At 39.2% G+C, this 22909-nt stretch overlaps 5 protein-coding genes across 6 annotated transcripts; 3 read left to right on the forward strand and 2 right to left on the reverse strand.

Annotated features, from left to right (window-relative positions):
* Positions 1-809: 809 nt before the first annotated feature.
* On the reverse strand, positions 810-1654 carry LOC140774430 (21 kDa protein-like). The gene has a single exon (XM_073117433.1). The coding sequence runs from the start codon at positions 1608-1610 to the stop codon at positions 969-971; it is 642 nt and encodes a 213-aa protein (XP_072973534.1). The 5' UTR covers positions 1611-1654; the 3' UTR covers positions 810-968.
* Positions 1655-2801: 1147 nt separating this feature from the next.
* LOC140774367 (pectinesterase inhibitor 9-like) lies at positions 2802-3913 on the reverse strand. Its single transcript, XM_073117335.1, has one exon. The coding sequence runs from the start codon at positions 3753-3755 to the stop codon at positions 3066-3068; it is 690 nt and encodes a 229-aa protein (XP_072973436.1). The 5' UTR covers positions 3756-3913; the 3' UTR covers positions 2802-3065.
* A 6367-nt stretch (positions 3914-10280) lies between these two features.
* LOC140773047 (nudix hydrolase 17, mitochondrial-like) lies at positions 10281-11573 on the forward strand. Its single transcript, XM_073115382.1, has 5 exons — positions 10281-10552; positions 10731-10842; positions 10944-11027; positions 11139-11267; positions 11362-11573. The coding sequence occupies exons 1-5, from the start codon at positions 10479-10481 to the stop codon at positions 11476-11478; spliced, it is 516 nt and encodes a 171-aa protein (XP_072971483.1). The 5' UTR covers positions 10281-10478; the 3' UTR covers positions 11479-11573.
* Positions 11574-11701: 128 nt separating this feature from the next.
* LOC140773046 (uncharacterized) lies at positions 11702-14668 on the forward strand. The gene is made up of 6 exons (XM_073115381.1): positions 11702-12249; positions 12646-12763; positions 12860-13206; positions 13297-13428; positions 13515-13613; positions 13889-14668. The coding sequence occupies exons 1-6, from the start codon at positions 11858-11860 to the stop codon at positions 14412-14414; spliced, it is 1614 nt and encodes a 537-aa protein (XP_072971482.1). The 5' UTR covers positions 11702-11857; the 3' UTR covers positions 14415-14668.
* A 143-nt stretch (positions 14669-14811) lies between these two features.
* LOC140773045 (uncharacterized) lies at positions 14812-22894 on the forward strand. Of its 2 annotated transcripts, XM_073115380.1 has the most exons (12): positions 15125-15190; positions 15743-15811; positions 16142-16202; positions 16519-16614; positions 17053-17177; positions 17712-17907; positions 18579-18754; positions 19481-19610; positions 20865-21025; positions 22125-22198; positions 22297-22393; positions 22674-22894. In XM_073115380.1, the coding sequence occupies exons 2-12, from the start codon at positions 15807-15809 to the stop codon at positions 22879-22881; spliced, it is 1329 nt and encodes a 442-aa protein (XP_072971481.1). In that variant the 5' UTR covers positions 15125-15190; positions 15743-15806; the 3' UTR covers positions 22882-22894. The 2 variants fall into 2 exon arrangements, with proteins under 2 accessions (XP_072971479.1, XP_072971481.1); XM_073115378.1 differs by lacking the exon at positions 16142-16202 and having other exon boundaries at positions 14812-15190.
* The last annotated feature ends 15 nt before the right edge of the window (positions 22895-22909 follow it).

The following is a 22909-nucleotide window of genomic DNA, read 5'->3' on the forward strand; positions in this document are numbered from 1 at the left end:
TAGAATGATATATATACATGAGAAGTTATAGATGCCTACATCAACATGGCTACTACAAGTCTAGAAGTATGCATGCATGAGATGGCCATCACATGCAACCCCATGAAAACACGCAGAGTTGAATGTGAACCGAGCTATTAATCCAACCATTAGCCTTAATTGTCACCATGTGCTAATGCACGGAGAATCTAGAATTCTTTTCTATAATAGATTTTTTGGTACAGTTGGGCTTTGATTGCAATGCATTTTTTAATTGGTCAAAAATAATAAAATAATAACTAATAAACTTAGGTACTTTAATTAATAATATCTACTGATGCAGTGGATTGTCTTTATACATCTCTGGAACTAGGAGTTACTGCAAACTAATCTTATCCTGCTAGCTTCAAGCTTGTCCATTGTTTAGGTCCCTCTGCTGTACAAACCTATCCCATTAATGGTTTCAAAGTAAAGTTTTATCCTAGTAGAATCCTTTGGCAAGGTTAGAGAATAATTAAAACTCTCTTACAAATTGACCCAGATGGGTCCAGATCACAAAAGGTTTTTAGTGGTGCAATTTTGTTTCTTAGTATATCTCATTTTCTCATGACAAAAGAAAAAATAGAAGCTAATGTATATGTTTTTGTTTCTTACTCCATTTGAGTTATGGTTCACTTTTGGCAATAAAAGAAAGCAGCCAAATTCTAGGACCACTTTGGTAGAACAATACTTAACTTTCTTTTCTAGTTTATTTTTCTCTTATTCATCCAAAAATATTACGCCACTTTTTTCTTTTTTTTCTTCTTTTTGTGATATTATAAAACTCACCTTTTGATTTATAATTTATTCAAAAGAAATATTGGCATTATAGTCCATTTACTGTTTATATGAAAAGGTCGTCACATATTTGCATTGCAGAAAAACTGAAATGACTAGAAAGGACATTTACACGAGAAGCACTGTACCAGAGAATAGCTCGAACTTTAGCTTTACGGCCTATGGACGAGGGAATTGACGAGAGCGAGGGCATTACTGGTAAATTGCTTCACCTTCCTCACCCTCGCGCACACCTCCCCCTTCACCTCTCCGTTCCCCGCCACGCCTTCGAATCCGTCCGCACACGTGTCCTCGTTCGTCAGCGCCGCGCTCAGCCACGTCTGCGCGTTCGCCACCCTCCACGCCACCTCCGGCCCCGCCCCCGCCGCGGCAGACTCCTCTATCCCGTCCAGCTCCCCGGCTGCGCGGCGCGCCAGGTCGGCGGCGTCGCCCATCGCGTCGCGGCAGTCGCGGAGCGCCGCCGCCTCCCGTCCCCAGGAGACGCGGCGGAGCGCGGCTACGCGGGCGGAGAGGGAGCCGAGGCGGGAGATCACCAGGTCGGCGGCGAGCCAGGCGAGCCGCCCCGGGGTGAGGTGTGCCGATCCGGCGTAGGAAGAGAGCGAGGAGAAGCAGAGGCGGGGGTACCGCGTCGCGCTGCAGCTAGCGCGGATGAGCTCCGTCGAGTTCACCCCGTAGCTCAGCGGCGCCGCCGCCGGCCCGTTCACGGGTAGCGCTGGCGTCATCCTCGCGGATCCCGATGCAATGAGGAGGAGGAGGAAGAAGAAGAAGAGAAAGAAGCGGATCTCGGAAGACATTTTTTCTTGGAATTGAGGAATATAATTTCAGGAGTCGCACGAAGAAACCGTTATGGTCTTATCGAAGATTGGGACCCTTTAAATACTAGTGGGATAGTGGTGGGATGGGCGAACGGAATCTGCGGTAAGTTACGCCAATGCCATTGGATATTTCCGTAAAACTCCCACAATGCCATCGACCCCACCTGGTCCAACCCGGTCTCTTGTTATGCCTTATCGCACACCGCCACCTGTCTATTCCAAGAAGGATTCGCGGACCCCGACTCTGGAGCGATTCGTCACGGGGCCGAAGGATCGGACGGTCTAGGATTGGCGTTTTCCGAGGCATGATTTTTTCTCTCTCTTTTCTCGCTCATCACGTTAAAATATAGGGTAGGAATCGTAAAACCACTTAAATGTAGGGTGTTAAATGCAAATGCTTTATTTATAGAATATAGCGACCCATATCCACTCATTCCTACTTTTTTTTTAAAAAGATATAGTTTGATTAATTAATGGAGAAATAGGATAGAGATGGGATAGGAGAGGCGTGGGAATTGGGAAGCACGCGTGTGTGTAGAAAAACCAGAGAGAGAGAGAGAGAGAGAGAAGGAGGAAATGACGGCGGTGGGGGTGGAGCGATACCTTAATGTGCGGCGAGTTAGGCGTTGAAACAAACTTGCAAGCAATTAGTAGTGGGTAGAAGAAGAAAGGGACGAGTGGTGACTTTTACTTTTGCTGCATGCCTGCTCCCATTTTCGTTTCTTGACCTCGCTCCTCATGGGTGGGCTGATCAATTTTCCAACGTTCTACACCGGGAAAGACCCCCCCAAAAAAATGATGCCATTATCATCATTAGTTTTAATTCATTTGCTTGTACTTATAATTGGAACCTTATTATCGTTCAGAATTAGTCATTATATATATAGCCTATAAGCTCTTATATTATAAGCCTCTTTACAGGTAGGATGCCAATAGGAAAGGAAGAAGCAACATTAGTTTTTCCTCTGGGGTTCAGATACAAAAGCTGCGCTTTTAGGGTGAGATAAGAGAGAGCATGCAAGATAAATTTGCCAATGATAGAGAGCACTAGTTATTGCTGCTGGTTTCTTAACAAATAGGAGGAGATAGAAGGAAACGAATCGTATTTAAACAGATGCTTTACGTGAGATTGGCAACTTTTTGAGTCTTGATCAGCTTAGATACTTAAAGCAAGGCAAGGAAGGCATCTTGGTCGGCTACTAAAAAGTGGAACTTTTGAGTAAATACATGCCATGATTGGTCTTTGCCTAACATTTGAGAAGCAACAACATGCTACACACCAACCCATCCACATTTTTACATAATATCATGGTGAAAAAATATATAGCAAAGAAGAAATCTTATAATATTTATCTTCCTTCAAGCATAATAGCTAAAGATGTGCAAACGCTGTGATTTAATATTGAACTTAATCTCGATCTCAACAGCTATTAATTAAGAATTAACGAGCATGTTAACGAGCGCGAGGGCGTTGCTCGTGAAGTGCTTCACCCTCTCAACGCGCACCGAGACCTCCCCCTTCACCCCGCCGACCCCCGCCACCCCCTCGAATCCGTCCGAGCATGTGTCCTCGTCCGTCATCGCGGCGCTGAGCCACGTCTGTGCGTTCCCGACCCGCCACGCCACCTCCGGCCCCACCGCCCCCTCCAGGCCCCCAAGCTCCCTCAACGACCGCTGCGCGAGGTCGGCCGCATCTCCCATCGTGTCGCAGCAGTCACGGAGCGCCGCCGCCTCCCGGCCTCCTGCGGCGGCTACCTCGCGGCGGAGGGCGGCGAGACGGAGGGAGAGGGATTGGATGCGGGAGAGCGCCACGTCGGCGGCGGTGCGGGCGAGGCGGACGGGGTCGCGTCCGACCTTGCCGGAGGAGGAGGAGAGGGAGGCGAAACAGAGGCGGGGGTATCGCGTGCGGCGGCAGCAAGAGAGGATGAAGTCCGTGGAGTTCGACCCCGCGTCGGCATCGCCGCCCGATGAGGAGGAGGACGGAGGAGATAATGTGACAGCGGATACGGAGGCGAGCGCGAGGAGAAGGGAGAAGAGGACGAAGGATGTGGCCGCGGTAGTTGCCATTCTTTGATTTCCCAACGAGCCGAGGCGTTCGAACGTTCCGCAATTTAAATAGGCCATCGGAGCGGCAAAAAGTACGAAATTGCCACTCCGGGGTCCGAGAAATTTCCCGAAAAGTTACCGTTAATTTTGGCACGTGAGGCGATAAGCCAAGAGTGGGGGCCGGAGCCTGGGGGTCCATGTAGGTGTAGGACATCCGGATTCTGGACATTGGAAGCAAAAGCAAGCATGGACGTTAAAACCGTTAAATGGGCTTCAAGTTAAAAAGAAAGAGAGGTAACGTAATCCTCGAATTGTGCGGCCAGAGTCTCAGTTCCCGGCGATAAGGCAATACGTAGGAGACCACCCGGGCCCACAAACCCAACTGGCCACAAATGATAGAAACATTTATCGGTCATGAAAAATACTCGCAAGTTTAACTCCATAATTATATCCATTATTAAGAAGAAAGTAACCAATAATTATGCATCTATTTATATAAGATACATATGTATATATATATATATATATAGAGAGAGAGAGAGAGAGAGAGAGAGAGATGGTTTTGAAGAAGTATAATCTATCAACGAATAGAAACCCAGTGAAATAATTTTTATGGGAATGGATGCATATCGACGCAAATAGGAGTACCATCTGAATAATGTTCGTTATCTTTATCTCTTTCTCTATCTCTTTCTCTTGGTCAGTTTTATAAGGAGATGTACATAGACCTGATACCTAACTCATTTCGCACCTCATTTGTAAGCGAGAGGCAATCATATATTTAACCATCAAATCATTTCCTTGTAAGATTGTAGCTTAATTGGGTTATCCGACACGAGGTTCTTGCAAAAATTATTGCCATGTTTAGTTAGTTGTCATGATCGAAAGTGAATCCTGAAATGAATTATTAGGAGAGCATATCTTCTCATCCACTTTTATTATTATTGGAACCAAAGTCCACTACATGGTATTAAATCCATCTGGACCACGGAGTATTTTAAATATCTCAGCCAAGAGTCTCCGTCTACATAAATATACATGATAATATTATGTTTAAGATAAGTCTCTTATTAAGCATTTTCCTCCCCTTTTGTAAGACATTTATATGGGTGTACACGTGACAACTCAGAGCTACGGAGGCATTTATAAGGGTATAAACGAGCTAAGCTTGAGTAAGTCAGCTCCAATTTAAGGTTGGTTCGAAAATTATTTCGAGCATAGTCTAAAATTAATGCTTGGCTTAGCTAGACAAAGTTTGAATCTAAATTGCGTTTATCTCCAAGCCGAACTCAAGTCGAGTCAGGCAAGCTCAATTTAAGCTCAAGCCTAAAACTAAGCTTGAACGAGTCAGTTTCGACTCAGGCTTGACTAGAAATTCAAATTGACCATAAAAATAAAGTTTATGCTCGACTCAAGCCGAGTCTAGATATGATCATTAGGCCTGATCTGCCTAAACTTGACCTAAACCCCCCGGTTTTAATCGGGCTAAGCTCGACCTAAACCCGATTTAGGCTCAATCCAACCCGAGCTCGAGATGATAGTTGCCGACCCATATGCATGAATATTCCTATAATTTGTTTAGTCCCACATGAAATATTTAGTAAGTTATATATTAATTAATATATAAGAATATTTTCATCAAAGATAACTAAAATATTTTTATATAAGCCCATTAAATAATAAAGTATAATATTTTTTATATTTAATTTATTATGTTAGATCCATTATATCCAACCCAAGCATAATATCTAATAGGCTAGTGGACGGTAACGGGCTAAAATATTCTAGCTTAGTCCGAACCCGACTCGGCCCGTCGGATGATCACGTCCAGTCGAGTCTGAGTTGCTTCGGTCGAGGCGAGCCTGAGTCGATCATTTATTTTAATACCCACTTCCCTCTTTGATTGGGCTTGGCCTATAATTACCTTAGGTCCATCTTATAAAAGTGAGACAGCCCACATCTCAGCCCGACCCAAAACATTATACTTGACTAACAAGGTAACCAAACTCATTTCATTGCTAACATCTTGCACTTCATATACAAACACACACACACACACACACACACACGGAGAGTGAGGGCTACTGACTCATGCATGCCTCCATGCATGCATTGCTTATTGTAGACATAAAGACATGGAAATGATCAGATCCGATGGTCACAAACGGGACACCTGGCACGAAGCATGTACCTCTGAGCAATGCAAGTAAGATGGAACCTGTGAGAGCACCCCCTGAGTTCACCAGCCACCTCTCCCTCTTCAAACACTTGCATGCAAATCCTGCAACTGACATTGGCATTGGCATTGGCATTTGCATGCACGTCAAACCACGTCACAACCACTTGCGACACCCTCCTCTCCCTCACCAGCATCTGCTGTGTTGCATTCACCACTTCATGCTCCAGGTCTTGTATCATACAATCGTATCGCTGGTGGAACGTCGATGGCAAGCTCCTGCGGACTCTAGGCCTTGGGCGGCTGGCCATCGCCATGAGCTCAGTGACGTCCAACTGATGCAGTAGTGCTTCAGAATCTTGTGCCAGTTGAGTGCTCAGGAATGGCCTGCCTAACATGGCGATGAGCAAGTTGCGACGATGATTGAGGCGGTTTCGCATCCATCTGATCTGCCTCAGAAAGTCTGATGGCTCCATTTCTTCGATCCAATTCTATCTGAAACTAATAAAACTTAAAAACATCTTTGCAGCACAAACAATAATTCAACTTTTTAAAGCAATTCGTATCTGATTAAAAATCAAAAAAATCGCCTAGTCCTCTTTGTATCTGATAGATTGAAGTAGGTAATATTGCTATATACATCACATAACTACATGCATGTTACCAAATTACAGATCTCAAACTTCAGAGTGTATGTTATCAGTCTTAATGTTACTCTGCATACTAGCAGAACTAAATAATTTCTAGGCTCCTCCCTGATCGAGGCTTAATTATAATAGAAAGATAGCAACAACTAAATAGTATGCACTATGAGACTGAATTTACCAGCTCCTTCTAAGAAAAATGGAAAGAATTTCCTATTTCCTTTTCCTTGGAGATCTTGGAAGAGCTTCCAGTACTATGCCATGTTAAAATTGCATAGAGAAGAAAGAAAGTGCAGAAGCTCTTGCAGAAACTTGAGGGAGGATGTGTCATATAAATAGTGCTATTGCGCGAGTCGGTTCAAGCGAATTTAATTCACTGATAAATGCTTACTGGGAATCTCCTAAAGCAGATAGTCATGAGATATGCATGGATTTTGCGCGTTAATGTACTCAAACCGTTGCGCGAAAATCTTGATATGTGAGATATGTAACGCGCGAAGAAAAGATCCACGCGGCGTATAGATTGGATACTCTCTAGGGAAGCTACTGTCATGCTGTTAATAGCTTCATTCAATCAGATACAGAGGCAACAAATTCTAGTAGGACTGTAGTTATCCCTTTGAGTTAGCAAGACAAACTTTAAAGATTAAATTCTAACTAAAGGTTATTTCATAGAACTTACCTTAACCTTATGCATTGTGAAACTATGAAGAGAAATTTTTATCTCACTGAAAAAATCAAGTCAAACAATGTATATTACAGAGATAACATACCAGCATCTAAGTTTACTTGCTAGTGATAAAGTTAATAATGGTTCTTATTGCATTGATGAATGGGGACATCTGTAATAATGCTTAGATAACTCATACAAAAGTACCTACATGGATACAAAAACATGTAAACATGTGTACATACATACACATATATGTGTGCATATGTATATGCATGTTTGTATGTATGACAATGAAGCTTATAAAGAAATAATTTAGAGAGCCTGACAAAGTTGACCAAGCTCATCTAGGTCTTGGCTGCAAGATGTTGAAGTGGAACAAATTTAAGAACTTACATATCTGCACAGTCAAACCCAATGTGTTGACTATATAGAGTTATTTTATTGATTACATACATCTCTCGTGAAAAGAACTTGGATCATCATCTCCAAGTTTAATTAACATGCTTTTGGGGTGAAAGGAGAGAAAAATGAGAACAAAGTTCATGATCCCTATATACTGAGATATTCCCAGTCCACTCAGATCATACATATATGTGGGCCAATATATCTCAAAAGGAATCCCAATGAGATATATAAATAGGCTATTTATTCTTGGATGCATATACTTCCAAATGTACCTATTTATTTTGACCCAATGAATGGATGAACTCAGAGATGAGTAAAATATTCTGCAAAGTGAAATGTAGTCGATTATATGTGGATTAGCTTCCTCCATTCTCATGAGAAATTGAGAACAATGGGCTCCAAAAGAGGCATAGTTGTTTCTTGGCCCCTTGTATATATACATATATTATACGTCATGCAGTAAATGTGCATTCAGGACTTCAGGTGCATGACGCCAGTTCCAAAACACAAGCAATTAGGACATCTTATCAGTATATGTAGATGCTGACTCACCCAACATCCCTGAGAAGATAAGGACATACCCATGGTTTTTGTGTGGGCTAGGATGAGGAACTGGGTTCTTGCTGGTGTAGGTATGGACACCAGATAACATACTTAAATAGATTGATGTAGATTTTATTATGTTTTTTCTCTTCTTATGAACCGATAAAGTTGATTTAATTAAATGAGTGATGAATAGGCTTAGTGGTTGGGAACTCAGGGATCTTTTACTTCAAGATCATGTTGAAAACTTAAACAGTTAGGAAGCAGTGATCTTTTATCTTTTTATATAAAGATATCAGATAGAGCTAGTAGATTTATAATGTGAATAGTTTTGTGTTTAATTGGGTAAGTCTGCGTACTTATAATTCGAAGAATATTATCATCAATACATAAGTAATTTATTTACTAAAAATTATTAAATTAATAAGAGCGTTTCTTCGATCTCGTAAGAGTAAGTGTTCATCGGTCAACTTAATAGATATCTTAATGGTTAAGATCCCGAGGACATAATAGGAATGAAATAAAAAATAAAAGTATCATCGGTTTAATAGTTAAATATTTATTTTTAAAATAGATTACCCTGCATGTTGTTTAAAAAAATATATATATTATCTTAATAATTTAGTATATATATATATATATATACAAGGGTATCAATATCTTTTTATAATCAAGATGAAAGTATAATTAAATGCTATCTCTCAAATTATTTTTTAAATATTAACATATATCTATCATTAGTTTAAAATTAATTTAGAGAATCAAATTTAAATTTAAAGCTTTTTTTTTTAAAAAAAAGTAAGAATCAAATTTAATTTATCTAGTAATAAATAATATCACTTATATTATATCCATCACAATCGTATCTTAGAGAAAAATTTTAATCGAAAAAACTATACAACATAAAAGTTAGACACACGTAATCTAATCTTTTTAATTAAATTATTTTTTAATATAAGGTGGTCTTAGAACCGGTATTGATTTGCTAATTATAACTATTATATTAGAATAAAAATGTTGGAAGGTATTAAAGTTTTTTCTTCTTTTTCTTTCCATATGAATTGATTAGATAATTATACAAGTCATATTTACTATAAATAAATTTGTAACTCACAAATTAGAGTACAATGTTGGTGGCAAACATGGTCAAAAAACTTCCAGAAACAAATGAATTAAGCTTGTACGAGATCTGACATCTGAAGTTTGGCAATTGTTGCCAACTTCGACGGGAGGTGGTTGTCGTATGAAGGAGAAGGCTTTCGATTGGTTTCAATCGTACATGCATCTTGTAAGTCTCCGTTGACTTTATAATTTGCTTCTAGATAATATGCACGTATATGGCTGATAGTTCTCATTGCCGACGTCTGATGTCAAATGATAATAGAGCACTAGAAGATGTTAGAGCGCATTATTTTCAACTTCTGAGATGATTAATTAGTTTGACTTTGCAAAATAACCGATTCAAATGAAAAATTCTGCGTTCTAACTTAAAATTATAGTTAGGTACCAGATTAATAACTTTAAAAATATATTATTAAATTGTTAAACTAATCAGCGAGTCAAACAATAGGAGATAAATTATAACTTTATATCATAGCGTTTAATAAACGGAGTACAAAGGATTATTAACTCAATTCAATTTAGTTGCTAGGATTAATTTCTTGTGAGAATCTAGAGTCAACCCCCCGTTTTCAACTTGAGGACAAATGGAGTTGTCTCAGTCTCTGGTCTTAAATTAGATACTTTCTATAATAACGGTTGAAAATTACGTAATGCCGACACGTAGATCGCATGAACAACGAAGACCGTATATTTACAGTTGTACCCTTTTCAAACTTATTAAGAAATCTAAATCTTGGATGCGGGAAAGAACGTAACCGCCGGCCGAAACGAACCCAACCGTCTAACCATCAACTGCCCTGACCCCATCATTACAACCCAATCTAGCAGTTAATCACACACGCGAGTGAAAGTTACCATTGTACCCTTCGGCTTGTGAGAGGGGTCAAAGGTTTTGGGTACAAGGTCCACGTACGCCGATCTACATGGGTTTCTTTATTTGTGCACATCGAAGGGACGACGAAGGAGATATGCATCGGGCCGAGGGCCCACGCGCTTCTCGCGTCGTTTCTATATAAAGACGTCGTCTTCGCTGTCGTCGAACAAATTAGCCATTTTCCCCTCCACTGAGATTTGAGGAGAGAAAGCAGAGAGATCGATCTTTTGTTGGCAAAGGGAGCTGTCGGAAAGGGAATTCGTCCTCCTTTTGGTTGGTTAGACAGGGGACAAGGGAGCGAGAGGGAGGGGCATTTTGGGGTGGAGGGTTAGGAAGGGCGAAGAGGAGACTACTTTGGGAAGAGATGATGTCGCTGGTGGCGAGAGAAGGGAGGCAATTGCAGCGGTATAGTAGTAATGGGCGTCGGCTTGTTGTTGGGTGAGTTCTCATAACACCCCTCTCATTGCTTGGTTCTTCTTTCGATTGATTTGAGGAATTTTATGATGTGGGTCTTGTTCGTCTGCAATCGTTATGGTGGAAAGATGAAATAAGCTTTGGTTCCAATTTTGTTTTTTCTGAAATGATTTGTTTCCTTGTCCCTTTTTTTATTGACCAGATGCATTCCGTATAAATTCAACGTCGACGATTCGAGCTCCGATGATCCTGACAAAGCTGTGGAAGTTCTTGTGATCAGCTCTCAGAAAGGAAACGGGATGTTGTTTCCCAAGGTATCGATCTTAATTATATACAAAAGAAATGCAGCCTGGATTTAAACTTAGAATGACCAAATCTGAATCTCTCTCTCTCTCTCTCTCTCTCTCTCTCTCAGGGAGGTTGGGAAACTGATGAAACTAAAAAGCAAGCAGCTTTAAGAGAGGCATTGGAGGAAGCCGGAGTACAAGGAAACATCGAGGTTAGGATATGCCAAAGATCTCTTCTTCTTTCTAGAAGAATTATTTTTTATTTTTCTTATAGCAGAGGGAAGCAATGCAGCTGACAAAGTTCTTGGTGTTCTTCATCACAGCGGAGACTTGGCAAATGGAAGTACAAGAGTAGATCTCATGACACAATCTACGAAGGCATCCTGTTTCCTTTGAATGTTACAAAGGAATTAGTAGACTGGCCTGAGATGGAAGTGCGAAATAGGAGATGGGTAAGTTAGATAGTTTGATTCTGATAAGATTTGGGATAAAAAGAAAGAAAGAAAGTTATCTGAATTGTTATTATGCTGGTTTGGTTTATCCCAGGTGACAGTGGCAGAAGCTAGAGAAGGATGCCAGCATTTGTGGATGAGAGAAGCTTTGGAGAGATTAATGAGACGGCTATCCAATTCAAGCAAGAGTAGAACTACCTCTGAAGCTTAGGATCGTTATTCTTGTAAATAATATGCATAAAAGGAGGCATTCTCCCCTGTAATGGAATAATAATAAAATAATAATTTAATTTAGAATTTGAGATAGATTGAAAGTGATGCACCTTTTGTCGTGATCTATCGATGTATTCTAAATTTATTTGATTGATCTTAGGCTGTTTCTAAAAAGAAGATAAAAAGTAAATTTATCCTTCTTTATTTCATCTTTGACTTCAATTTTTTGTTAGGGAATAAATTATTCCAATATATTCCATTGGATTAGGCTCCCCCCGGTCCTCGGATCAGAGCCGTCCATTAAAGTTTACTTTACCTAGAGAACAAGTGCACGGGAAATTCTTGCTCCGGTGAAGCAATCCGTGCGGCGCCAGTGGATGTATCGGCGCCTCTCCACCGCGGTCGGAATCCGAGCCCATGCCTTTCTCTGCCGCTTCTCTCATTCCCTGCGCTCTCCCGTCGATCCCAAGCTCGGGTTCCTCCGCGAAGAACTGCAAACGCTAAAGCCCATCTCTTCGGATGCACCGGAACGAGTGCGAGAAGGAAGCAGTGGAGTGAAAGGAGGAGGAGGAGGAGATAAACAAGGAGGGAGGAAAGTGGAGATTTCCCATCCTTGGCCCGAATGGGTGGAGCTGATGGATTTCCTCCTCAAGAAGGGCTATTTGGATCGCTCTGCTTTCCGCAAAGATCCTTGGGGTGGCTCGAAGGATTCCAATCTTATTCGCAGTGCGTGCCTAAATTTCGGTCGGGATCGCTTCGATCTCATCAGGTTAGAGTTGGGTTTTTAGATTGTTTGATTTAATCTTTGAAGTCTCTCTTGATGTTCTTTTCTCTTCGGGTGTGCTACTTGTTTTCCGATTCTGAGGCCTAAAACTATAGATTTAACTCATACAAAAGTTTATACCTTATGCACAAATAACAGTGGGGGTGTACCAAGCTTACCATGTGACCTTGTAATGAGGAAAGGAAATGTGAGGATAAAACTATCAGTAATCGTGAATAATTGTAAAGCTAATTCTTCATTAGGTGATTTCTCTTTTATCCATGACTCGAAGTAAAGTGTCCCAATAATCTTTTAGAATGTAGTATATCTTAATTTATCTCTCAGTGAGTGTCAGTTGTTCTCCATACGAGTTGTCGATACGTGTGCATGTCTCTGATGCAGATATTTGTCAAGGATAGACATTCAGATTGTTGTTCGATGTGGATGCCCGAGCATAGATCGAAAAGTTGTGAACTCGGGGAAGCGATTGAGGGCTCATGTAGGCGTTGAGGAAGGAGATGTATGAAAGGATACTCTTTCCTTCCACAGAGTCATGATCTGAGTAAACAGTAAATGCTATCTATTTACACCAATCTCTCTTATCTCTTATGTCCAGGTCTGCAGCAGCTGCAGTTTAAGGGAAAGATGTGAGAGGGCCTATGTAAAGCCCTGTGAAGATGAAGATGGAAGAACTGTGGATGTTATGCGCATTTTGTTGACATATGGGCTTGATATTGTCACTGGTTCTGTGGAGAACCAAGCATGCTTAGGCAAGGTTGTTAAGGGATCTGTGAGAAAGCTACTGAATGAGATAGTAGAATTTAGCGTCAAGGATATTGGCTCCAATAGTCCGACCACAGTCTCTGGAATGTCTTTATCTAGGCCGGGTGATTTAAACAGGCATCAAATGTTCAAGGGTCAACCTCTTGTTCCTATGAAGCAGGGCGACTGGATTTGTCCCAAGTATGCTTCGGAGAAACCTTGATCTTTCATATACCTTCTTCTGTTGAATTCTTTCTACTCTAATTTTTCATCTGTTTATGTTATTGTTAGATGTAACTTTTTGAATTTTGCAAAGAACATCAAATGTTTGCGCTGCAATGGGGAATTCCAAGAGAGATATAAGATGCTCCATGAGGACCAAAGGCATCTTCCACTCAAGAAAGGAGATTGGATATGTGAAAAGTGAGGTTGCTGATAATATGAGATTACAGATCATAATTTTACATTCATTACAAAAGTTTATTATTATTTTTCTTTTTGTCTGACAGGTGCAACTTCTTGAACTTTGCCAAGAACACAAATTGCTTGCAATGTCATGAGAAGCCACCAAAGCGCCATCTAAATCCTGGGGAATGGGAATGTGTCTCGTGAGTTACTTACCATTTGATACTATGTTTCAGACTTTTATTTTGTTGTGAATTACTCATTAATATTATAGGCTGTGGAGCCAAAATTTTCTTATAGAGGGGCCAAACAGTGCTTGGCTTACATAGTTGAGCTTTAGAGGTGCCAAATAGTGCTTCTCTTACATAGTATGGTGTAAAATTTTGATACCACAGTTAATATTTCTTTGTCCTCTCTTCATGATAACTATCCAGAAGAATTGTGAAACAACTTGATTATGTTATTGTTTTATCACCAGGTGTAATTATATTAACTTTCGAAGGAACATGGTGTGCCTAAAATGTGATTGGAAGCGGCCTAAAGCATTGGACAGTCAGGATATTGCTTCATCCCTGCAGGACGATCAATCACATCGTAAGAATAACACAATCTCATTTGTCAGAGACGGCAGTGAACCCAAGGGACAGCATTTTGCTCAAAGGAAGAGCGCAACGTTAGAGGAAGACTCAGATTTGTGGAGCTCCGAAGAGGATGATGATATCGATAACTTGGATAAGTGGAATAACTCTGTGGAGTTCGACGAATTTCCGATAATGGGAGGTACAAGTGCTGTTTCTCAAGACCCTCTTGTGAGGGCAAAGTGGAAGGAAGAGATGCTCAAGAACAGCAAAAGGTTCTCAAGGGAGGGAACAGAAGAAAGAAATGAGGCCTTCGACCCGATGCATCCTAAAATCAGTGTAGAACTGGAGGACTCTAGCGACGACGATGAGATAGCTACTTGGTTCCTTAGTGGAAAAGATCGACGAATAGAGAAGTTCTCCTGATCAGCATCTTGTTGCAGAGGGCCTGACTATTGTATATCCTACTAGGTTAGACTGGTGCAAATTATCAGCAAAAATGTCTGTTCCTCTCCTAACGCAAATTTTAATACTTTGTATTCAATTTTCTTGAGAACATAATGCTATTTGTAATACACTGTACTTCCAGAATCGCAATATCGAAGAGCACTCACCTTCTTTGTAATAATCTTAGAACTAGAAGTCATCCTAAAGGGAGAAAGAAGGAATTTTTTTTATCATACTGATTCTCTTATTAATGTTGGGTGTTTTCGATGATGTTGACTTTATGCACATATTATTGGGCTTCCCGTTGGTTTCCATAATTAGATATCCACGCACTTATGACATCTTCTTTTAAATGGGCCGGCCCAAGGTATTCTCAGAACCTTCGTCCTTTTGCCTTCTCGCTCTCTCGCTCGAATGCCCTCCGGGAGAGCTAATTAGCGAAGCAAAAAGCATAAACCTCTCCGTCCATGGCGACCTTGCCCTGCCTCCCACCAAACCCTAACGTTGCCCTCTTGCGCCCTCCTCTTTCCTCTCGTCGGCCGGCACTCGCCTCCGCCGCAGCCTCCTTCTGTGCTGGAGGAGGGCTGCGCTTCTCTGGGCCCCACCACTTTGGGTTCCCGTCGGGCTCGCGCTGCCGGCGCGGCCATGGCGGCGTGGTCAGGGCAAAGGCGGCGGACTACTACGCCACGCTCAACCTTAGCCGCAACGCCACTCTCCAGGAGATCAAGAGCTCGTACAGGAATCTCGCCCGCAAGGTTTCATCCGAACCCGTTTCGAATTTGTAATGATTCTTTACAATCTTGTCCAATTATGCTGTCGTTCTTTGACCTTGTTGTGGTTTCTGTCGAACGATTTTCGAATTTATGGAGAATCCTTTTACCGTCTTATCTATTCATAGTTTGCAATCAAGTTCTTGATTGGAGATGGTGTTGAATCGCTTTCGATTTGTGAAGAATTCGTTACCACCTTATCCAATTACGTATCGTTTTATAGTTGTGTAATTAAAAGTTGGACTTTGTTGTGGTTGTTTTTGAAACTTTTTTGAATTTGTAAAGAAATCTTTACCATCTTATCTAATTCTTCTGCCGTCCTATAATGTAGTCGAATCCTGGACTTTGTTGTGGTTGTTGTCGAACCCTCTTTTAATATACACGAATTTGTGACAGTTGAATTCTTTTACTCAGAAACTGCTGTCGTGCTTGTTTTTGTGAAAACCTTGGCAAAGTCCTTTCGAATTTTATTTTCAATTCTCTTACATCCTTGTTTTTCCTATACTTGAGCAGCACTAATTTTTGATATACTTTCAGTATCATCCTGACATGAACAAAGGCCCCGGAGCAGAAGAGAAGTTTAAGGAGATTAGTGCTGCGTATGAGGTAATGGCTTTTGCTTTTGAACTTTTCTTATATTATATTTTTAAAAATAATACAAGTGCTTTGGCAAAATCTTGTTATAATTCTCCAGTAAGACTTCTACACAGCTGTTGTCATATTATGATGTTTGAGTTTGATTTTACCTGCCTTTGAGTTTGGGATGGCGATTGTACAAGGAAAAGTCTAATCTAGATTCTTCGATGTGATCAACTAGTTGTAATATGCATAATAAGAAAAATCAGAAGTTTCTCTGATACCAATAAATCAAGTTGTTCTTAATCAAGACAACCAGTCGTGCTAACATGGCTATCTACTTGGAATTATTTCCTGCAGGATTTTTAAACCTTTGGTTTCTAAGTATAGACATTCCAAACAAAGGAGGCTGCATCCAACAGTTAAGATTTAATATTACAATCTCCATCCTTCAATTAATGATAACTGCACATCCCAATGCAATATTGTATTAATCTTGCATATACTATATAATATCATATTTGGGTGCATAACATAATATTAAATTTTTTATAATAACCTATTTGATGTATGTAAATTTGAAAGATATATTTAAGACTAGCAGACTTGTAAAGGTTTATTTCAGTTTCTCTTGGTGATTCATATCTACTTTCTAATCTTTCTTACTTGTGAATTTTTGTTATCACATTTGTTGGGCACTTGGGCCCTGCTTTATTGTTTTGGGATCACTCCTGTAGGTGCTATCAGATGAGGATAAGAGATCTTTATATGATCGCTATGGCGAAGCAGGCTTACAAGGAGACTATGATGGGGGAGGTGTTGGTCCACAAGGGGTAAAATATCTGATATCTTGTATCAAAAAAGATATCTGCTTCTTCCTTACTCTGGACTTTTTTCATATTCATAAGACTTCTGGAGGGTTGCTCCTTGGATGTTTGAAATCTAACTGCAATCATCTAGTAGGTCTTCCTACTAGCCAAATGCTTGGATAGTTCAAGTTAGGCTCATCTGTAGCCTTAATTTGCGTTTGCTTCGGCACTAGTATTTCAAATTTGAGATGTACTTTATAGTGGTTCATTTCTTTGATTGGAACTTACTCAGATGGTGATTCTCATGATAGAAACCTAAATTCAATTCTCATATTGCTTAAAGTAATATACCTGCTTGTAACTTGTGATCAATATGACCAAAGAAACCTTGCTATATATGCTTGTGACAATATAATGATCGAACCGCTGAAGATGGGGTATTTTCTGTTTTCAATTTCACAGGTAGATCCATATGAAGTCTTTAATGCATTCTTTGGTGATTCAAATGGACTTTTTGGAGGCGATATAGATCCTGGAGGAATACGTTTTAATACAAAATTCAATCGCAGCCAGGGACTTGATATTCGGTAATCATTCAATTTTCCTTCAAACTTTCAAATTGCACCTGTTGTGATATTTTTTATTTACATTGTGGATGCTATATGTACCTCTCAGAAACTTGATGCTTATACGTGATTATGTGTATTGAGGAACAAAGATTTACAAAGTAAATCTAAGTTTAAAATTACTTTCACAGAGAAAAACCCTGATATGCCTTCTACACTTTGGAATTAAGAGAGATAAATTCGGATTCTTTCTTTCTTGAATATATTAAGAGGAACTCTGGTCATTAAGGGCCATCAAGGGGTTGCAGAGACATGCCTGGAAGAAAGGCGGAAATGGAAGAAAAGAAGATCTGCAAAACTTAGATGTGCTGCAAAAATATTTTTAAGCTAAGGAATACTGTTTTATCTCTCAGTAGATATGCTGGTCATCTAGCTTTGATGTGCTCTATCCACTCCTGAAATCTGACATGATATTTTGTAGTTTTAAGGTACTTCCTGGCAGAAATTTGTCCCGTTTTCCAGGATAGCTTAATCTTTATTTTCATTGTATTGCAGATATGATCTTTCTTTGACCTTTGAAGAATCAATTTTTGGCGGAAGACGGGAGCTGAATGTTTCTCGTTTTGAAACCTGTGACACTTGTAATGGTTCTGGTGCAAAATCTAGCGACTGCATACAGAAGTGTATTGAATGTGGAGGTAGGGGTGGAGTGGTGAAAACTCAAAGAACACCATTTGGAGTAGTATCTCAGGTGAGATGATCGCATTGCAGACAAAAATATCTTCTTGTTAATCCATTTTCTTATTGATTTTAACTTCCGTCAAAACTAATGTGCTCTGCAGTATCTTTCATTTTCTGTATTGTCTTGGTTTTATCATGATACTGTTATTAACTAGATGAAGTTAATTTCAGCTATGTAGTCTGTTTGGCCTACAATAAGGAAGATCTATGATCCTTGACCCTCAACTTTTTGACTATCATAAAACTGATATTGTCAGCTGATGTGATAATTGCGCTACATATTGTTAACCAGGTGAAAGTGCACATAGCTTTCTTCGTTGCCTCTAAATGGGACGACTTATCTTGTTTGCCTCACTGAGGCAACCTTTTGTTATGAATTAATAGATCCAAATCGGACAAATAGTTGGAGCTGCTATCATCCAATTTGTCTTGCATTAAATATTGTGTGCCCTTTTTCCCTGTGCTATTGGGGCTTTCTAATTTGTCCGGGTTCTCTTGATGTTTAATTTAACTTTCATATCATGCACTTCTGTATGTACTTTTTGCTGCAGGATTTTCATATATTCTCCTTTTCATACAAGATATAGATGGTATTGCATGATCCATATCTTCTCATGCTTCCTATTTCTAGCTGCCTCATTTTTTGTTCTTACTATGTAGATGGTTTTATATGATCCATAGATATCTTCATGCTCAAATTGTGGCGGTGAGGGCAAGATAATCACTGAGCGTTGCAGAAATTGTGGCGGCATAGGCAGAGTACAGGCAAAACGAAATGTCAGAGTAGATATCCCTGCTGGAGTTGATGATGGATTCACTGTTCAGATTCAGGGAGAAGGAAGCATTGATAAGAAAAGGCAAGCATCTTATAAAAATTTCTTTTCCCCAAAAAAGAGTGGTTAATTGCTAACAACTTAAAATTAAAAGGGCTTCGCATAGTATATGATAAGATTGAACTCCTTACATCACAATATCTTCTGTAACTGGGATAAGGGATGTGTACGTCCTGTCCCCCAAACCTTAGATGGGCAGTAGCCTGCACTCGATGCCCTTTCCTAACAGAGTTTGTATTCATTGTCTTGTATTTAATAGTATTCCTACTTTTGAAGTATGCATGCACTTTCTATAAGTACTATGAAATAAGATTGTACGACCACACCGCTTAATATATGTCTCTTTCCATGGAATTAATGAACCAACATTATTTTTATAAAGGTAAGGCCAAGTTCATGATCCACTGTGTATCCTGATATACACCATAATACTTAGGGAAGTTTGATTTTTCTGACACATACATTTCTTATTTTTTTCCTCTTGTTCACTTGATAAAAGATGTACCACTGTGTCGATTGTTTTCTCTTTTATGTGTAGCACTGTTTTCTATTTTCAAGATGATAACATGCACTGAATTGCTGCTATTTGTGACCTTAAAATACCAGTATTTGTGCATTTGATAAAAGCTAGATATCTTTCCTATATTATTGCATATATGACATGTTGAATCTTTATAAGTATACAAGATATGTTAGTTCCTGAACAGCTTCTAGTGTTGCAGAAATTTACTAATTAGTATCACTACACAGGGGAATAATGGGTGATATATATCTATTCATTCATGTCAATGAAAAACCAGGAATCAGAAGGGATGGTCTTGATTTGTACTCAGATGTTAGCATTGACTATACTGAAGCCATTCTAGGAACAGTAGTCAAGGTAAACTTTATGGGTGATCTTCCTTTTCCTGGAGAAGCTTGTGATTTTTTTTAAGTTGGTAGCTTACAATTCCAATGCATTTCTCTTATGCAAAATAAGATTTTGAGATTTTTATGCTTGTTTTATTATGGAAGTTCATAAATTTCTCACTAAGGATCTGTAATAATGAAATAGAACATCTGAAAAATATTTAATTGAACCAATGCTCAAGGACAGTCCAACCTATGCCTTGCTGGCCTGATCGTCTCCTTTTCGTCATGTCATGAGTTAAGCTATGTCTTTTATCTGTCACAAGTGTCACTTGTCTGAGCAACATACTGTATTCGCTAATGAAAATCCAATTCTAAAGTTTTTTTTTTGTTGAGAATAAGGTTTTATATTCTTTGCGGTAAAGTCCATACAAATTGTAAGGTACTTTATTGTTCTGGAAGACCCATCCGATTCTGCTAACGTAAGGTTCTGTAGAGCTCCTGATATAGATTTAAAAGGCTTTAGGTGATGATATCAGAGTTTCTTGTAGTGCCGCTTGAACAGATAATAGAAGCAGAAGAATCTCAATGACTCAAGAGTTGAGGTTCTTTTGTGTGTTATTTCCATGCAAACCATTCTAAATTACAAAGATCTTTCTTTTTGAGCAGTAGCACCATTGAGGGTTTTCTTTATTCCTTCATTCTGTTCTCCATGTTGTCTGCTTGACTGTCCAGAATATCATCTCTTGTCAAGTTGAAGAGTTCTAGTGTAGGGTTTTTTGTTAAGTAAAATGGATTGAACAAGTTAGCTTTAAATGATGGACTAACTATGCGTTTGTATTCTAGCCAAACTTCTAATCTTCTGGATGAATCAATTAATAGTATTTGTTCCATATATGTGTAGCTAAGGCCATTTGTGTCTTTCAGAGTTTTGCAGTGTTAACATTATTAAGTATTATTATTACATCCATTAATTTGCTTTACTTATATGCTGCTGCGACATTCTCTTAATATTTCATATTCTATTTGTCTTATCTTTTTTAGTTTAGCTGAGCACCCAATTCATGCATTTTTTCTACTGTCTTTACTGAGAAAATTGAGATCGGCAGCAACTGTACTACTAGTTAGGACGATTAATTTTCCTTCTGCTACCTTTAGTAAGTTGTTTTCTTTTGATTGTAGTATGGTTTTATTGTATTATTTTTGAATATCCTCCTGAGATTTTCCAGATTCCATGGTGATGCATGTAACTATTAGAAAGCTGCTTATCATTGCACGATCTCAGGTGGAGACAGTGGAAGGATACAAGGATCTCCAAATTCCTTCTGGTACACAACCAGGAGATACATTGAAGTTTGCTAATATGGGAGTACCACACATCAATAAACGTGCGGTTCGAGGTGATCACAAATTTGTTGTAAGGGTAGAGATCCCAAAGACTATCAGGTTAGAATCCTTTGTTCTTTTACCACATTTACTTTCATTATGATATACTTTGTTTTACTAGTGAATTTCTTTAAATTATTCGCTTCTTTTTGTCATTTCTGTTCTTTCTGTTCTTTCTTACTTGTAAAGCTGTTATTGGAGATGTTTATGACAAATGTACCTTCATCCTTATCACAATTTCATGGTGACTTGAGAGAAGTTCTGTTATGCATTCCTGTTCCTGCATAGATTTTATGAGGTTGGCAAAAACATCTTCATTTGAGGACGAGTCCATCTCAACTTTTCTACTATATATCTGTATGAAAAGTCTGCGAAAACTTTGGATTGGCATTTGTGGAATCAAATCTATGATTTTGGCTGAGAACTGGATGCTGACAAGGAAATTTCTTCTGACGAGATTATAAATTTTAAAATGATACTACATGTGAGGAGAGCCTCCACTTCATGTAGTTCTATGTGTGTTCCTAGCTGAAAGGATCTTGGTGCAAACTGTAGACTGAAAACTGTAGATTTACTACCTCTTTTATCAAATGAATTGGCCGACAATGTAGGCAGGACGTAAATTTGCAAGTCCAAGTTGTAGGTTGTACTTTAAATTGGTATGCTATATGGGAAAGCAGAAAATAACAGGAAAGATAAAAGTGAAGAGGAAAGAAGAAGACAGAATGGAGAAAAAAGCAGCAGGAGTGGAATAGAAAACAGTAAGATAAAAGTGAAGAGACAGAATGGAGAAAAAAAGCAAAAAGATAAAAGATAAAAGGGGTACAAGTATCGACTGAAGAAGTTGATGGTCAAGAATGTGACAGCATATCAGTGAAGTCAAATTTCTTGGAGTGATACTTGAATATCTTTCTAAAGGACTGTGCTTATTATTCTCATGTTATCCATTCAAAACCATGAAAAGGAGCAAGTGTTCGATTGAAATTCACTTTACTATTTGTGATAATTTGTCCTTTTAGCCTTTGAAATTACTCAATACTATGAAAACAAAGCTGATTGAGACTTGAGAGCAACCTCTGATTTGAATGTTGTAAATTTACTGCCGCTATACATTTACTTTAGTTAGACTCTTTTACTGAACATCTTGTTATTATGGCAGCAAAGTGGAGCGTTCATTAGTTGAAAAGTTAGCCTCTCTAAGAGCAACCGAGGATCCTTCTATCTTAACAGAAGGTAATTTGCTTTCTTGTAATATTGGGTGAATCATCATTCTTTAATGTCTAGTTGACAATGTACATTGTTGCTGTGCATTTTTACACGGATAATTCCAGAAAATACCAATAAGCACAGATTGAGAAAGAGAGGGAATCGTCCTTCATCAGAGAAGAATAAAAGTTCATTTTGGAGCTCTATCAAAAACATGTTTAGGTATGTTCTGGTACTGCACCTCATAAATCTATTCATCAAGGCTCTTTGAGTGTGTTAATGACATGAAGTTTTCAGTATAATAATGTACAAATTTCTAGCATCTAATTCATTGTTGATAACAAGTTCCTGTATAATTTACATTGAATTTCTTTTTAAACAAGATGCACCAAATCAAATCCTTATCCCTGCTAATGTATCTACTAATATCCAATTTGCTGATGAACATTTCTTTTTTTTTTTGACAAACTCTGATGAATGTTTCTATCATCTAATTTTCCAGAGGAGGCGAGAATACTACGCGGTTTGCATCTGTTAGTGTACAAGCATCAGTATCATCATGGAAACCTCATGTAGCAGCTGATCTGGATGTCTCAATCTCCATATGTGGAGTTCTTATTGGAACATTTTTCCTATCTTTGATAGGTAGGGCTATACGCAGCCATTTTCTACAGCGGCACAACCAGTCTATACGGAGAATAACTAAATAAGGCAGATGACCGATGTTCCATACAAAGT

This window comes from Typha angustifolia, chromosome 13, assembly GCF_048772165.1.
Source record: "Typha angustifolia cultivar Huaian chromosome 13, ASM4877216v1, whole genome shotgun sequence".
In the NCBI taxonomy this organism is placed as follows: domain Eukaryota; kingdom Viridiplantae; phylum Streptophyta; class Magnoliopsida; order Poales; family Typhaceae; genus Typha; species Typha angustifolia.

Excerpts from the sequence above, each read along its gene's own strand:
- LOC140773046 (XM_073115381.1), top strand. The coding sequence starts at position 11,858 with ATGTATCGGCGCCTCTCCACCGCGGTCGGAATCCGAGCCCATGCCTTT. Across the intron at positions 12,250-12,645 it reads GATCGCTTCGATCTCATCAG|ATATTTGTCAAGGATAGACA; the intron begins GTTAGAGTTGGG and ends TCTCTGATGCAG. Across the intron at positions 12,764-12,859 it reads TAGGCGTTGAGGAAGGAGAT|GTCTGCAGCAGCTGCAGTTT; the intron begins GTATGAAAGGAT and ends TCTTATGTCCAG.
- LOC140774367 (XM_073117335.1), bottom strand. The coding sequence starts at position 3,755 with ATGGCCTATTTAAATTGCGGAACGTTCGAACGCCTCGGCTCGTTGGGA.
- LOC140773047 (XM_073115382.1), top strand. The coding sequence starts at position 10,479 with ATGATGTCGCTGGTGGCGAGAGAAGGGAGGCAATTGCAGCGGTATAGT. Across the intron at positions 10,553-10,730 it reads GGGCGTCGGCTTGTTGTTGG|ATGCATTCCGTATAAATTCA; the intron begins GTGAGTTCTCAT and ends TTTATTGACCAG. Across the intron at positions 10,843-10,943 it reads ACGGGATGTTGTTTCCCAAG|GGAGGTTGGGAAACTGATGA; the intron begins GTATCGATCTTA and ends TCTCTCTCTCAG.
- LOC140774430 (XM_073117433.1), bottom strand. The coding sequence starts at position 1,610 with ATGTCTTCCGAGATCCGCTTCTTTCTCTTCTTCTTCTTCCTCCTCCTC.
- LOC140773045 (XM_073115378.1), top strand. The coding sequence starts at position 14,903 with ATGGCGACCTTGCCCTGCCTCCCACCAAACCCTAACGTTGCCCTCTTG. Across the intron at positions 18,755-19,480 it reads GGAAGCATTGATAAGAAAAG|GGGAATAATGGGTGATATAT; the intron begins GCAAGCATCTTA and ends ATCACTACACAG. Across the intron at positions 19,611-20,864 it reads TTCTAGGAACAGTAGTCAAG|GTGGAGACAGTGGAAGGATA; the intron begins GTAAACTTTATG and ends GCACGATCTCAG.